At 44.5% G+C, this 11855-nt stretch overlaps 2 protein-coding genes across 2 annotated transcripts in view; one reads left to right on the top strand and one right to left on the bottom strand.

Annotated features, from left to right (window-relative positions):
• The window catches only part of LOC116840732 (protein lines), a 119892-nt gene that overhangs the window by 79487 nt on the left and 28550 nt on the right, over nt 1-11855 (bottom strand). The gene's annotated exons all lie outside the window — the stretch shown is intronic.
• Nucleotides 1-11855, top strand: part of LOC116840731 — a 49976-nt gene that overhangs the window by 18869 nt on the left and 19252 nt on the right. The window contains exon 3 of the mRNA XM_032807835.1: nt 10853-10973. Within this exon, the coding sequence (XP_032663726.1) occupies nt 10853-10973 (121 nt within the window). The remainder of the gene's footprint in view (nt 1-10852; nt 10974-11855) is intronic.

The following is an 11855-nucleotide window of genomic DNA, read 5'->3' as shown; positions in this document are numbered from 1 at the left end:
GAGAGAGAGAGAGAGAGAGAGAGAGAGAGAGAGAGAGAGAGAGAGAAGTGAGGCTCGCGCGCGAATGGTGAGTGTCGCTGGGAAATTCCAACGCGGTTCGCCTTGTAAGATACAGCGAGGCACGATGAGTGATTGGACGAGGTTCCGGATACGGCGCGTGACCGAATGCCGGATCCTGGCCGGACCACCTGAAGAGAGAATCGTGCCCACCTGCGAGAGAGCAGGTCATTCATCGTCATCGTCGTTACTTCGTCATCATTGCCTGCGAGCTTGTCCTCGCGGACGCCACGAAGGCCGACGCAGAAGGAACGACGCAACGGAGAAATTTCGATTAATTCAATTGATTCCGTCTGCTCGTGAAGCCGCAAGAAGAAGATCAATCAATCGCGGATCCGCCAAGAGCGAACCTAAACGGCGTTATTGGAAGAACGAATCGCGTTAGCGATGAATGTTATTCAATGAACGTTGCTCTTTTTCTTGCGGAGGAGACGAGACGCAGCGCGGCGAGCCACCAGGACGAACTCTCTAAATTTCTCGGGGTGAAATTTCACTCGAAAAGAAAAGTGATCAACGAAAATTGGAGTGACTTTTCAGTCATATAAAGTGAATTTTCCATTCCGAATTGTCGAGCAAAGATCTTCGAATATTTTCAATTTTAATATTTTTAATAGAGGTTATTTTACGTCATAATCTCTGTTAACTATGCACTTTTTCTGCCCTGCATTCTGCTTTCCTAACTAACGCCTCGTTTCGCCTTCACTTACGCACTATCCCACACAATTTCCCCTATTTGACTCTTCATACTTAATACATTAAAATCATTCCAAAGTCACGCACCACATTAATCAAGCATCCATCTTGCACTTGCACGTCATCTAACCAAGTTCGCGGGCACAATGAGTGCATCCAGTTCTATAACCGCTCAGTGAGTTCTTACGTTCGATTGACATATTCCTTTAGATTTAAAAATATACATCAATCAGATACAAGAGCTGACTCAGTGAGCGCATATAATACTGGATGCACCCATCAAAGTTGGGAGTTCACTAAACAATCAAAATTGAGAAACATACAAGTTTATGCAGAAACATACAAGTTTATGCAGAAACATACAAGTTTATGCAGAATCACTGATAATATGATTTTTTACTAAACTTGTGTGTGTTTCTGGCAATTATATTGTTAATTATTATTAGTATTATTTTGACAACTTGGTGGAAGCTCCCAACTTCATTGTGTTTGTACCGTTTTGCGACCCACTGCATTCCACGCAATAATAGTCGCTCTAATCGACTGAAATATTCGCTCACACGGTTTTAGAATTCATTGTGAGCTCGAGAGTGAAACATTCACTCTTGCGATTTCGAGTGGCAGTATTTCTACAATTGCTTCGGGCAAAAATATTCGCTCCGCGAATTCCGAGTGAAATTCCACTCTCAAAGGAACCAGGGGAGAATTATCGCGGCTTTGAAGCCGCGAAAATAATACGATCTCAAATTCGCATATGATCCAAAGGAAGTTTTATCCTCAACGCGTGTCGGAAGGCTTACGTTGTCTCTCTCTAGATTTCCCGAACACTCCTGCAATATTTATTATTAGTTCTGCAGAGGAGACGCGTCTTCTACGCGCGAACATCCCGCGGCTTAGAGCCTGCAACGATTTTAAGCCCGCCGATACGTTGGATTAAAGGAGGAAGGTTTACGATGTTTACCTCTGAAGAGCGAAGCAATGGCGGCATCTCGAAGTCACGCGGCGAATCCGGTCGGAATCGCCTCGACGCAGTTCCGCGATTATGAGGCGGCGTGTGCGCAGGGCTGGCGGCAAATTAGTAAGACGATTAGATCGTGGGAAGGCTAATCGGATCTCCGGCGGATTGTCTCTCGCCGATTTCGCTTCTTTTCACGCCGGCCGGACGGACGAGAGCCGGTCGATCGCGTTAGTCGTCGGTTACTCGCAGTTAAATCCCCCCGCGGCGTCGCATCGTTTATCATAATTCCCCGTGTCGTTGTTGCGACTCGTAACATTGCGTAATAACACGCTACATCGCAGGCGTACCCGTGACTGATCCAAGCGCGTACTTTGTAGGAATTCGCGAACGTCACGTGCGCTACGTTGATGAAGGAAAATGTGTTTAATTTTAGAATGTTGTTGATGCGCGTCCAGCGGATTGTGTGCAACCGGGTAATACCCATGGCGACGCAGCGCGTGTGACACTATCAGGTGTTATTTTTAGTGGGACATGACATTTAATGACGGAATAGAGAAATTCAAGTGACATTTAGATCTGACAGATATCAGATACACGCTACGAGGGCGCGACACGTCAAATGAATCCGACCAGAGAGAGAAAGGAAGAGGGACAAAGAGAGAGAAAGAGAACAGAGTTTATTTAATTCCCTGAGGTTCGACTCTCAGAATTATAGTAACAATATAATTATAGATATTGTTGGGTATCTGAGTAGTTAAATAAAGTTAAAAATTATAGATTATAAAAATCACGCAAAGAGATAAATGAAGCAAAAGTAATATAAAAATAGCGCATATACGTCGTAACAATACATAGAAAAAAAAGATTTGCTAATATATGGACAACTAAAAATATTAACTGCAGGAGCAAATTTTCTTGCTTTCGTAGCAAAGTTATTTAGTTGTGATAGCTAAAAGATTTGCTAATATATATTAGCAAATCTTTTAGCTATCACAACTAAATAACTTTGCTACGAAAGCAAGAAAATTTGCTCCTGCAGTTAATATTTTTAGTTGTCCATATATTAGCAAATCTTTTTTCCGTGTAAGAACGCAGAACGAAAAAGAGGGCAAATGATGCAAATAAAGATATATGTTGTAATGATGCGATATGATGAAAGAGGTGATGAAAGAGAGAGAAGGAAGGAGAGAGCGAGAGAAAAAATGAATCTCGCAAGGTGGACGCGAAATTGTGTTGTCCGTACGAGTTTCGTTTCTCGCGGGGGTCGATAACTTTGCACATAAGCTCGCGTCGGTGATGGCATCGAGTCGACGACATGCGAGGCCGTTGTAATTCGTCTCCGCTCGAGAATCTCGAGCCGCTTCACGTTGTCGCGGAGCGCACGAATGCCGAGAGATAAAGCGGTGGCATGTTTGCGAGCGGGCCGGATATTTATGGGATTAGTGCGGCGATAATTCGGCGACATTCCGGCGTACTTATCGGAAGCACTTGGGCAATTGCTGTGCCTGCGGACCTTTAAATTAACTATGACCGTACTTTCCGACTCAACTCGACTCGACTCAACTCGGCTCCACTCGAGGTCCCGTGCTCGTCTCGCCGCGGCCTTAGTATTCAATAAAGTACACGATATCACGTCGTCACGGCAGATCGCCGCCGAGAAGTTGCGAAATCTGTCACGCACGGTGGAGTTGTCGTTTGTCCGGAATAATCCGGAAGATACGACGAGATTCGTGCGCTGAGATAATCCGGCACGATTTTTTACGTAACTGTAAAGTCGACCAAGGTGATTCACGTGAGATAAAAAGGGGAAAGAAGTGCTAATAACAGCGTTCCGCGTATCCGTCTCGATCACGATTACGATCTGTGAGAAACAATGGAGCCTACGGAAAATTCAAGGATCTATAAAATCGGGGATCTACGAATTCTCCCGGTGGGGAGAACGATATCTCCGCCATCGGCAGCCCTCGGCTCGAAATCGTCCCGATACGAACGGGGCCTCGACGAATAAATTTCCACGCTTTACGGACGGATGGAGTGGACCGTTGGAAAAGGACTTAACGGCTCCAAAGCGTTATTTACAGGCCGGCTTCTCGGTGCATCGCGGGAGAATCTTACGCGCCACGATTTTTACCGTGACATCTCCCCCGATAAACCCGCGACAAATGAATCTATTATCCACTCGATACCTTCGTCTCCGGCACGAATTCCCTCTTGAACCAAGTCCTCGATTAGAGCAATGCAGGGACCACCCGGTACTCTCGTGAAAGTAAAATTGAAATTATCAAACTGGTAAAATTATTCAGGCAATCCCACTGAAAAGAAGTACTTTTTTACACGGAGAAAATATTGTACAGTAAAGATTATAATAATTTTGTAACCTTAGTTCGTACAGAAATATATGGTCGAAAGAGCGCTATATTTGTTTAAAATGTTGTGCATGTTTGACTTTTTACTGCGAAGTTATTGCAATTACTTGAACGTCTTACTTTTCACATTGTATATCAGATCGTCAAATTTACTGTTTCTATAGAAATTTATACTACAATTTAAGTATATTTCAGTTCTATAGAAATATTGTGAAAAAAATATAATTTTAGCGTAATTTTTACTACAATATCTTCTCCGTATATTTTATATTTTAGTATATACAGATATATCCTGCATATTTTATGTGATAAAACGTTATTTTCATAAAAAATATTATATGCAACATTTCGTCTAGTTGAACATTTACAATTTGGCGAGATTAGCGACACAGTTCTCCGCATAATTAAGTATTTACAGTCGGAAGAAGGAGGACGGGCAAGCGGATGTGGTATTATCGAACTTCGAGTGTAACGTCGCCCTTCGAAACTTCTCACGTTTCGGGCGTCAAGTGTTAATGACTTAACCGATTGCCTCAGAAAACGCGCGTTATATACCAACTGGTGAAGGCACAAAAGGGCCAGGCACGGGGGTTTGTTAGCTCGACGCTCGTGGCGGGGAGAGAAAACCCGATGCCCCGAGAAAAAAAGGCGAGTCAAAGGCGAGCCGCCGCGACGACACGACCGATCGCACGGTTCGAATCGACGCTAACGAGATTTATGATTGGCTTAAATTTTAAGAGAAAGCGACTTTCGAGAACGGGGTCCTCCGGAGACCGCCGCGCGTAGGAAGTCTCGCATAGGAATGCGCCCGACGCGTTAATCCGTCCGATCCGCGCCGGAACGCCGCTGCATTTTACCTTCGTGTTTATTCTCAAGGCAAGTCCCTCCATCGAGATGCGCGTCGACGAATAAAGGAGGAAGAAAGATTGTTGTTTGAAGCGTTATGCACATGTGTGACTGCAACTATGTTGCGGTAAATAAAAAAGAAAAAAAAGAACGGACTGAGGCGTGAAAATTTCTCAGGCAATCTTGAACGCGCGGTGGGAAACGCGCCACTCCCCCGCTGGAAGGACTATCGATGAATGATTAATACGATGGCGAGGTAAGATAAAGATACAGAATGGGTAAAACAAGGATCTTTGACGTTATTACTCGGTAATTGTGAATTAAATCTTCAATAAACGCTAATTAAAACGAGCCGCGACTCGGTTTGTATCTGAACCTCTTTCTCTCTTTTTCTCTTCTTAATGTATTCACATGTTGACTATTATTGTGCTGCCCTTACAAATATTACAGCTAAACAAAATTTTCGTTTGCAGAGAGCGGAATTTTCGTTTTGAGTGCATGCATGAGATTTATATTTTAGTTGAGAAACGATTCCCACGTCATTCCTTATGAGAAGCTTCAATGACTGAAGACTGATACTATGGAAGGGATTAGTTTATTGGTTATCAAATCTGTAGAATAACTTCATTTACTCGCCAAGAATGTCACATTCCATTCAGTTGCTGCTATAAGGAGGCTTTTTACAACAATGTGTTTTACACTAATGTATATTTTTTTAATGCCTCTCTTTAATGGTGTACAATTTCATATTGTTTTTTGCTTTATGAACACTTCTATTCAATTATAACTATAATTGTTTGTTATTAACACTGCTATGGTATGCTTCTTAAACGCTTGAGGGCAAATTATCCCAGAGCGCATAATAAATGGTGCTTCTCTCCTTTTCTCCCTCTCTAGCCCAGATTTTTTTTCCTAATAGAACTCTGTAGATATACGGCAAAATTACGCGCGATCGCGATCGTAATCACCGGATAAATTAGACGCGATTATCTGAACAACGCTTCAGAAGTCCTCCGGCGGCGGCGGCAACACTCCTTCCTACAGACTGAAGCGTTCCGGCGCGGCCGGCTCTTTACGATCGTCCTCATTAACAGTATAAGTAACCTAATGGTTTTCTATCGTGAGGTGCCGCTGCGCCGCGACTCATTACGATTATATCCCACTACGCCGAGACGTTCGGCGCGCCTCTGAAACGTCATTACCGACGTGGATCCGGATATCTGTCATTGGCCGCGCGCAATCAGGAGGGCCAATTGAAGACATCCGGGATACTTGTTGCACAAAATTGAGACCTGTCCGAGCGGCTCGCGCGCGCTCCTGCACCTCGTCCTGCCCGCGCACGGCGTGCCAGAGATTCGTGTGCTTCGCAGACGCTCGTGCAAAACAAATAAATCGCACGGCGAGATCGCATCTCGCCGTCTCCTCCAAAACGCGTGCCCTCGATATTGCACGAATGCGTGCAGCGTAGCGCGCGAGCCAAGGACATCCGGCGAATACATGTTTGAGGATCCTCGAATGTCCGGGGTGAGCCCTGCGTGACTTTAAGAGGGATCAACGCGGGACCGATTGATCGTTCACTTGATAAGGCTATACGCGAATATTCGTGGAATATCACCGAGCTGCGCCTCCACGTGACTCCATGTTTTTCGAGTTATTTTGCAACGTATTTTCTACATATGTTTTTCGACTAAAGAGAGAGAGATTTTCCTCGTATTTCAAAATTTACTTGAAAATGAGCTATTATCGTACTTGAGCGGAGGCAAAATCTCTCGTCCTATGAAAAGAAGTTTGACTTCAAGGTTCGTCTGCACGCGGATGCATAAACTTTTGAGCACTTATCGGCGCGTGCCGGATAAGTGTATTAATATGTAGCAAATATCTGCATGTTTACACTAATATGTACGCGATAACATTTTTGCCCGCGGTCCACCGATGTTGTGCAACGTTAGCCATTTCTCATATTTATGCAATTGCATCGTGACATCTGCCACGTGACAGGAGACAACAAGACGCACCGAGGAGGGACTTCGCGCTTGTGTTTGCATGCAAGCTGTCTCTCAATCTTCTTTTTTTTTTTGATGGAAGATGCGAGGATAGACTCGGTGAGAAACCTCAGGTATTCCGGATAATCTCACTTGCAAACGAATAAAGATATCGAAAGACCGTTGGAGTATCCTCGAGATGTCACTCGTCCATTCAAGTTTCGGAACGACCATTCGTGTCGTCCCGAAACTTTGACCACGAAGATTCGGCAAAGCGAAATATGGAAAGGACAACAAGAAAAAGGTATATCACATCTGGTATCATCTGTTACAGAATCATACAGGTGATATTTTTTCCGACCAAAGAAAAAGATGGAGAGAGAGAGATTTTCCTCGTATTTCAAAATTTACTCGAAAATGAACTATTGTCGTACTTGAGCTTTTATTTTGAAATAAAGCGAGATATTTCGTGGCTGTTGAATCTTGAAAAATCGCCACGAGCCACGTCGTCATTTTCTGTAGAAGCTTTCGAGAGCGCTTTCGCTGGGGAGCGTTCTTTTTAGAGGGAACTTGGTGCGCCTGGAGAGTATGGTCAAGAAATTTCGGAAAAAAAAAACACGCTCCCCAAACCGGCGGCCGATTGCCTCATTTATTATTGTTATTTATGAAAAGATACGAGAGAGACGGTTGTGCAACAGCCGAGAGCCGTTCGCGCGTGATACGCGATGCCGTTCGACTTCGTACCGCGTGGATTTCGCCTTGGCGCTTGGCGCGGAGAGGAGACGATATGTCACTTGCGTGGCGATTTTTCTAATCGTCGCGTGGGTGTTGATATCGGCGTACAATTTGTGCGACGACGCTACGACGTCGTCGTAACTCGCGCGTCCAGGCTGGGCGAGTCACGTGTCGCTGAGGAGGAGGAGGGACCTCCATTAATACGACGAGTGGCACGTGTACATTGTATATCACACATATATCATCTTTCGATGGGTTCCGTAATGAATAACTCAAGACGAGTTCCGCCCGCGAGTCGGCGGGACCTCAACATTAGTATGCAATGTTGGATTCATAGCCGAGTGCGATAACTTTTCTTTCTCCCCCTCCTTTCTCTCCCTCTCTGACTCTCGTTCCCTCTGTTTCTCTCTCTCTCTCTCTCTCTCTCGTGTTCGCTTTGCCCGTTCCGACCCGCGTCGATTCGCGGCCAACGTTCATCGAACAGGATGTGCCAATCGCTTCGCAAAGATTACTTCGGCGATTTAATTGAAAAAATTGGGGTCGTTGAGAGAGGAGGCCGTTTCCCGGACTTCTGTGACTCACTCCGGAGGACGCGCTCTCTGCGACGTAATTCTCGCCCGCGTTCTCCGTATCGCGAGCGATCCGCACAAATTTGTTTTCGCGCCAAGCGCGGCCGGAATCAGCCCGTGGCAGTTAAGTGATTCTCAAGACGAGAGGAGTTAAGTGACTTTAAAGGGACTGCGGAGGCGTCGCCGTCGCGTCGCGCCGCGTCTCTCCGCGGATGATGATTCATCGAGCGCGTCGTCGTCCCCTGCTGGTTTCGACGGCGCCACTTCCGGCTGCCGGCTGCCGCCGTCGCTGCACCGACGCAATTTCTGCACTTGGTGCAGCGACCGATGCATCTCGTTCCGGAAATACCACGTTACAATGGATAAGCTCGTAGGTTTCTTCTGCGCTCCCGGCCCTGACTCCGTTGCAAAGTTCGTCCCAGCTGCGTCGAGTTACGAGGCGCGTCCGCAAACTGACGATGCATCACATCTAGCCTGATAGGGAAAGCTTTATGCCGATGGCGGCTAAACTGGCTTTGACCTTGACAATTTCGCTTCTCTTTGGCAGTACGAGAACAGGCTTTGCTCGAACTGCGGTAGCGACTGACGAGTGTTTAGCATGGCGACGCCGATCCAAAATCCCGCCAAACGCGAGATTCGTTCCGTGGAACACGTTTTTTGAACGCAAGAGGTAACTGCCTGGCGGAAATTCACAGGCTGCTGTGAATTACTGCTGCTTATGATGCATCTGTCTGCTCCGCAACATTGCACGGTCCTGTACCGTGTGTCACCATTGCAGTGTCGGGAAGTTTCGAGTGGGATGTTTTGGATCATCTGCCACATAGTTCGCGCTCAACGATTTTCACTTGTTTCTTCACTTAAAGACACATCTAGTCGGGAAAAAGTTCGTGAAAAAAGAAGTCACGACGTGTTTCAAAGAACTGATGAGAGACTTCTGTGACTCAAACATACAGAAGCTGATTCCCAAACTTCATAAATATTTAGATATTGACGGAGACTCTATATGAAAAAATATAGATATATGTATATGCACATTTTTTAAATAAATATTTCTTACATTTTTAAGGCTTTTGTATCTTTCTGGACACGCCTCATGTATATGCAAATTGCTCCAAACTGTCACTTCTGTCAATTGTCTTTCCCGGAAATTCCACGTTAAATTGAATAAACTCGTAGATTTTTTTCTACGCTGCCAATCCTGATTTTATTGCAAAGTTAGTCCCGACTGTATGTGGTTGCATACAGATTGTACAGAAATCGTAATCGCATCTAATCATTTTGTTCCAGTCTGTTATTTTTGTCAAAACTCTTTTCTCGAAATTTCTGTCTCAATCAAATTTATAGCCATACATCAATTGATATATTAATTTTCGAATTGAAAATCCGATTCTTCAATCACTAGATCGAAGATTAGAAAGTCTTTCGAAAGTAAAGGTCCCGAGATTAGTCGAGAGATTTACGCACAAGCGCGAATTTATCGGGCCGTATTGGAATCTGTACAATATAAACGGCTCACAGTAGAATGATGAACTGTAGTTCATAAGAGTCGCGCTCCGAGAGGTAGAAAGGCAGAAAGTTCCCACTGTAGAATCCGACTCGGAAACTCGGCGGACGAGAGGCTCGCGAGAGTTCTCACACCCTCTTGCGGTCTATTATCCGTCGTCTGCTTGAATGTTCAGTGGTCGCGGCCTCAACGAGCTAATTTTACGAGCGCCGACGACTCGTCTGGTCTTTCTCATCGTGGAAGCGGGGAAAGGAAAAGGGCGCTCGCTGGGTTGTTGCACAGCCGTGAAACAGTAGCCTAGACTACTCTCAGAGTGGACTTGAGGTAAGCCGGTCGCGGAAACGGGAAGGAGTCAAAAAATACAGGATGCGAGTAACAAGGCAAAGAAAGAAGGAAGGAAGGAAGGAAGGAAAAGAGAAGGAGAAGACAGAAGTGAAGGAGAATAAAATTTTAAAGAAGATAGGCGAGAGAAGTGATGCCAAGAAAAGGCCAGTTATTTAACTGGGCTAAGAAGCTCAGCGCTGACGTCGTGACCTCAGAAAATTAGATAATTTCGATGTCACGTCCGCGAAGCAATTATCGCGTTCAATCTCGCCGGACGTAGCTGAGAATCAATTAAGCGGGCCGAAAGTTCAGCTGGCGAGACCGACCTCGGGAAGCGTTTCGCGCTCTCGAGGGAAAGTTGAGATTTCGGGCGGCATCTTCGCGGCGGTAAAACTCATAATAAGGAGGCGCGAAGTGCAAAACGGCATTCTTATTGTGTAACTCTTGAGCTCTGAAAGTTGAGTTAGGCTCTTGAGTCTTGTTTGAATTTGTTGTCGAAGAGAATTACCATCTCTTCGAGAAAAGAAAAGAATTGAACACAATTATGCTTAATATCATATCTCTGTTATCAAAATTCTCGTTATTTTTATTAACGGCTACAACGACGTTTCTCAAGAAAAGATTTGAACAAGTGCGCTTCGCAAAATATCTACATCTAAAAGTTCCAAGAAGCGAGAATGTGCTTCCGGTAGTTACTCTTTATTCGCCGCGTATGTGCGTTGTAATTGTCCTGCGCCATTATACACGCAACGTTACGTAAGCGTTAGGCCGACTTGATGATGAGGCTTTAAGGAAACTATTATGCGTTTTGTTTCTAGGCGAACGTGAGCCAGGTCGAGTACGAGAGAGCGCACAGAAAGTACCTGAAACAAGTGCAGCTGTCGCACGACGGGCAGGAGTCTAGAAAGCGGCGGAGCCTCCACGTATTCGAGCCTGCAGGTAGAGTCACTTCTACTTTTGCTAAAAACCACCACGCTGGGAGTCGGATTCGCGCTTACTCGGTGCAATTTGCGATCTTTTTATTGCACTTATAATAAGCCATACGTGAGGAAAATATATTTTTTTCGTATAAATTCTTTTCAATTTTATTTCTAATAGTGCAAAAACAGACTGTCAGTAAAGTCTTGCTAAAGAACATAGTAAATTTCGCTAAAAACAATAAATTTCCATATATACACATTTCAGTTTCTAAGATATTACTACATAGTGAGAAAAAGTATCTAAAAAATAAAAAAATATTTGTTCGGTGGATAATAATAGCATATTTATTTAAATCTAAACATTTTTTTTATTATTAACAAAATTTTCTCCATTTGCTTCTACATTTTGTTTTTTTTTTTTTTGCGAATATGACGAGAATAATATCTTGTGTAGCTTAGCGTTTCTATTTTCGCTCGACTGTCTTGGATTCCTCTATCGGAAAGAATTAGATACGAAATCGCCGATTCACAATTTTAATTGTTTCGGATCCCACGTTTTTTCGCTTCTCCGAATGAAGCGCGCCCGTATGAATAGATCGTTCGATTGCGTGCGAACAGCCACATGCGAGCAAGCGAAAGATCACTCGCGGCTGTATTCGTACTACAATGTGTTCAACAAAAATAAATACGTAAAATAGAGTATAGGCAGACGTAGTTGCACAAGTTATATATGTATATGTATGTATATACGTATACATACATCTATAAATTGCGCGTATAATCGCGCGCTCTCTTATGTGTCATCTCTCTCTCCCTCTCTCTCTCTCTCTCTCTCTCTCTCTCTCTCTCTCTCTCTCTCTCTCTCTCTCTCTCTCTCTCTCTCTGTCTCTCTCTCTGTCTC

Source organism: Odontomachus brunneus, unplaced genomic scaffold (assembly GCF_010583005.1).
Source record: "Odontomachus brunneus isolate Ranch 3 - 2012 unplaced genomic scaffold, Obru_v1 Obru_scaffold_011, whole genome shotgun sequence".
Classification (NCBI taxonomy): domain Eukaryota; kingdom Metazoa; phylum Arthropoda; class Insecta; order Hymenoptera; family Formicidae; genus Odontomachus; species Odontomachus brunneus.
Note: the sequence above shows the minus strand (reverse complement) of the source record. Positions and strands in the feature narration are given on the sequence as shown.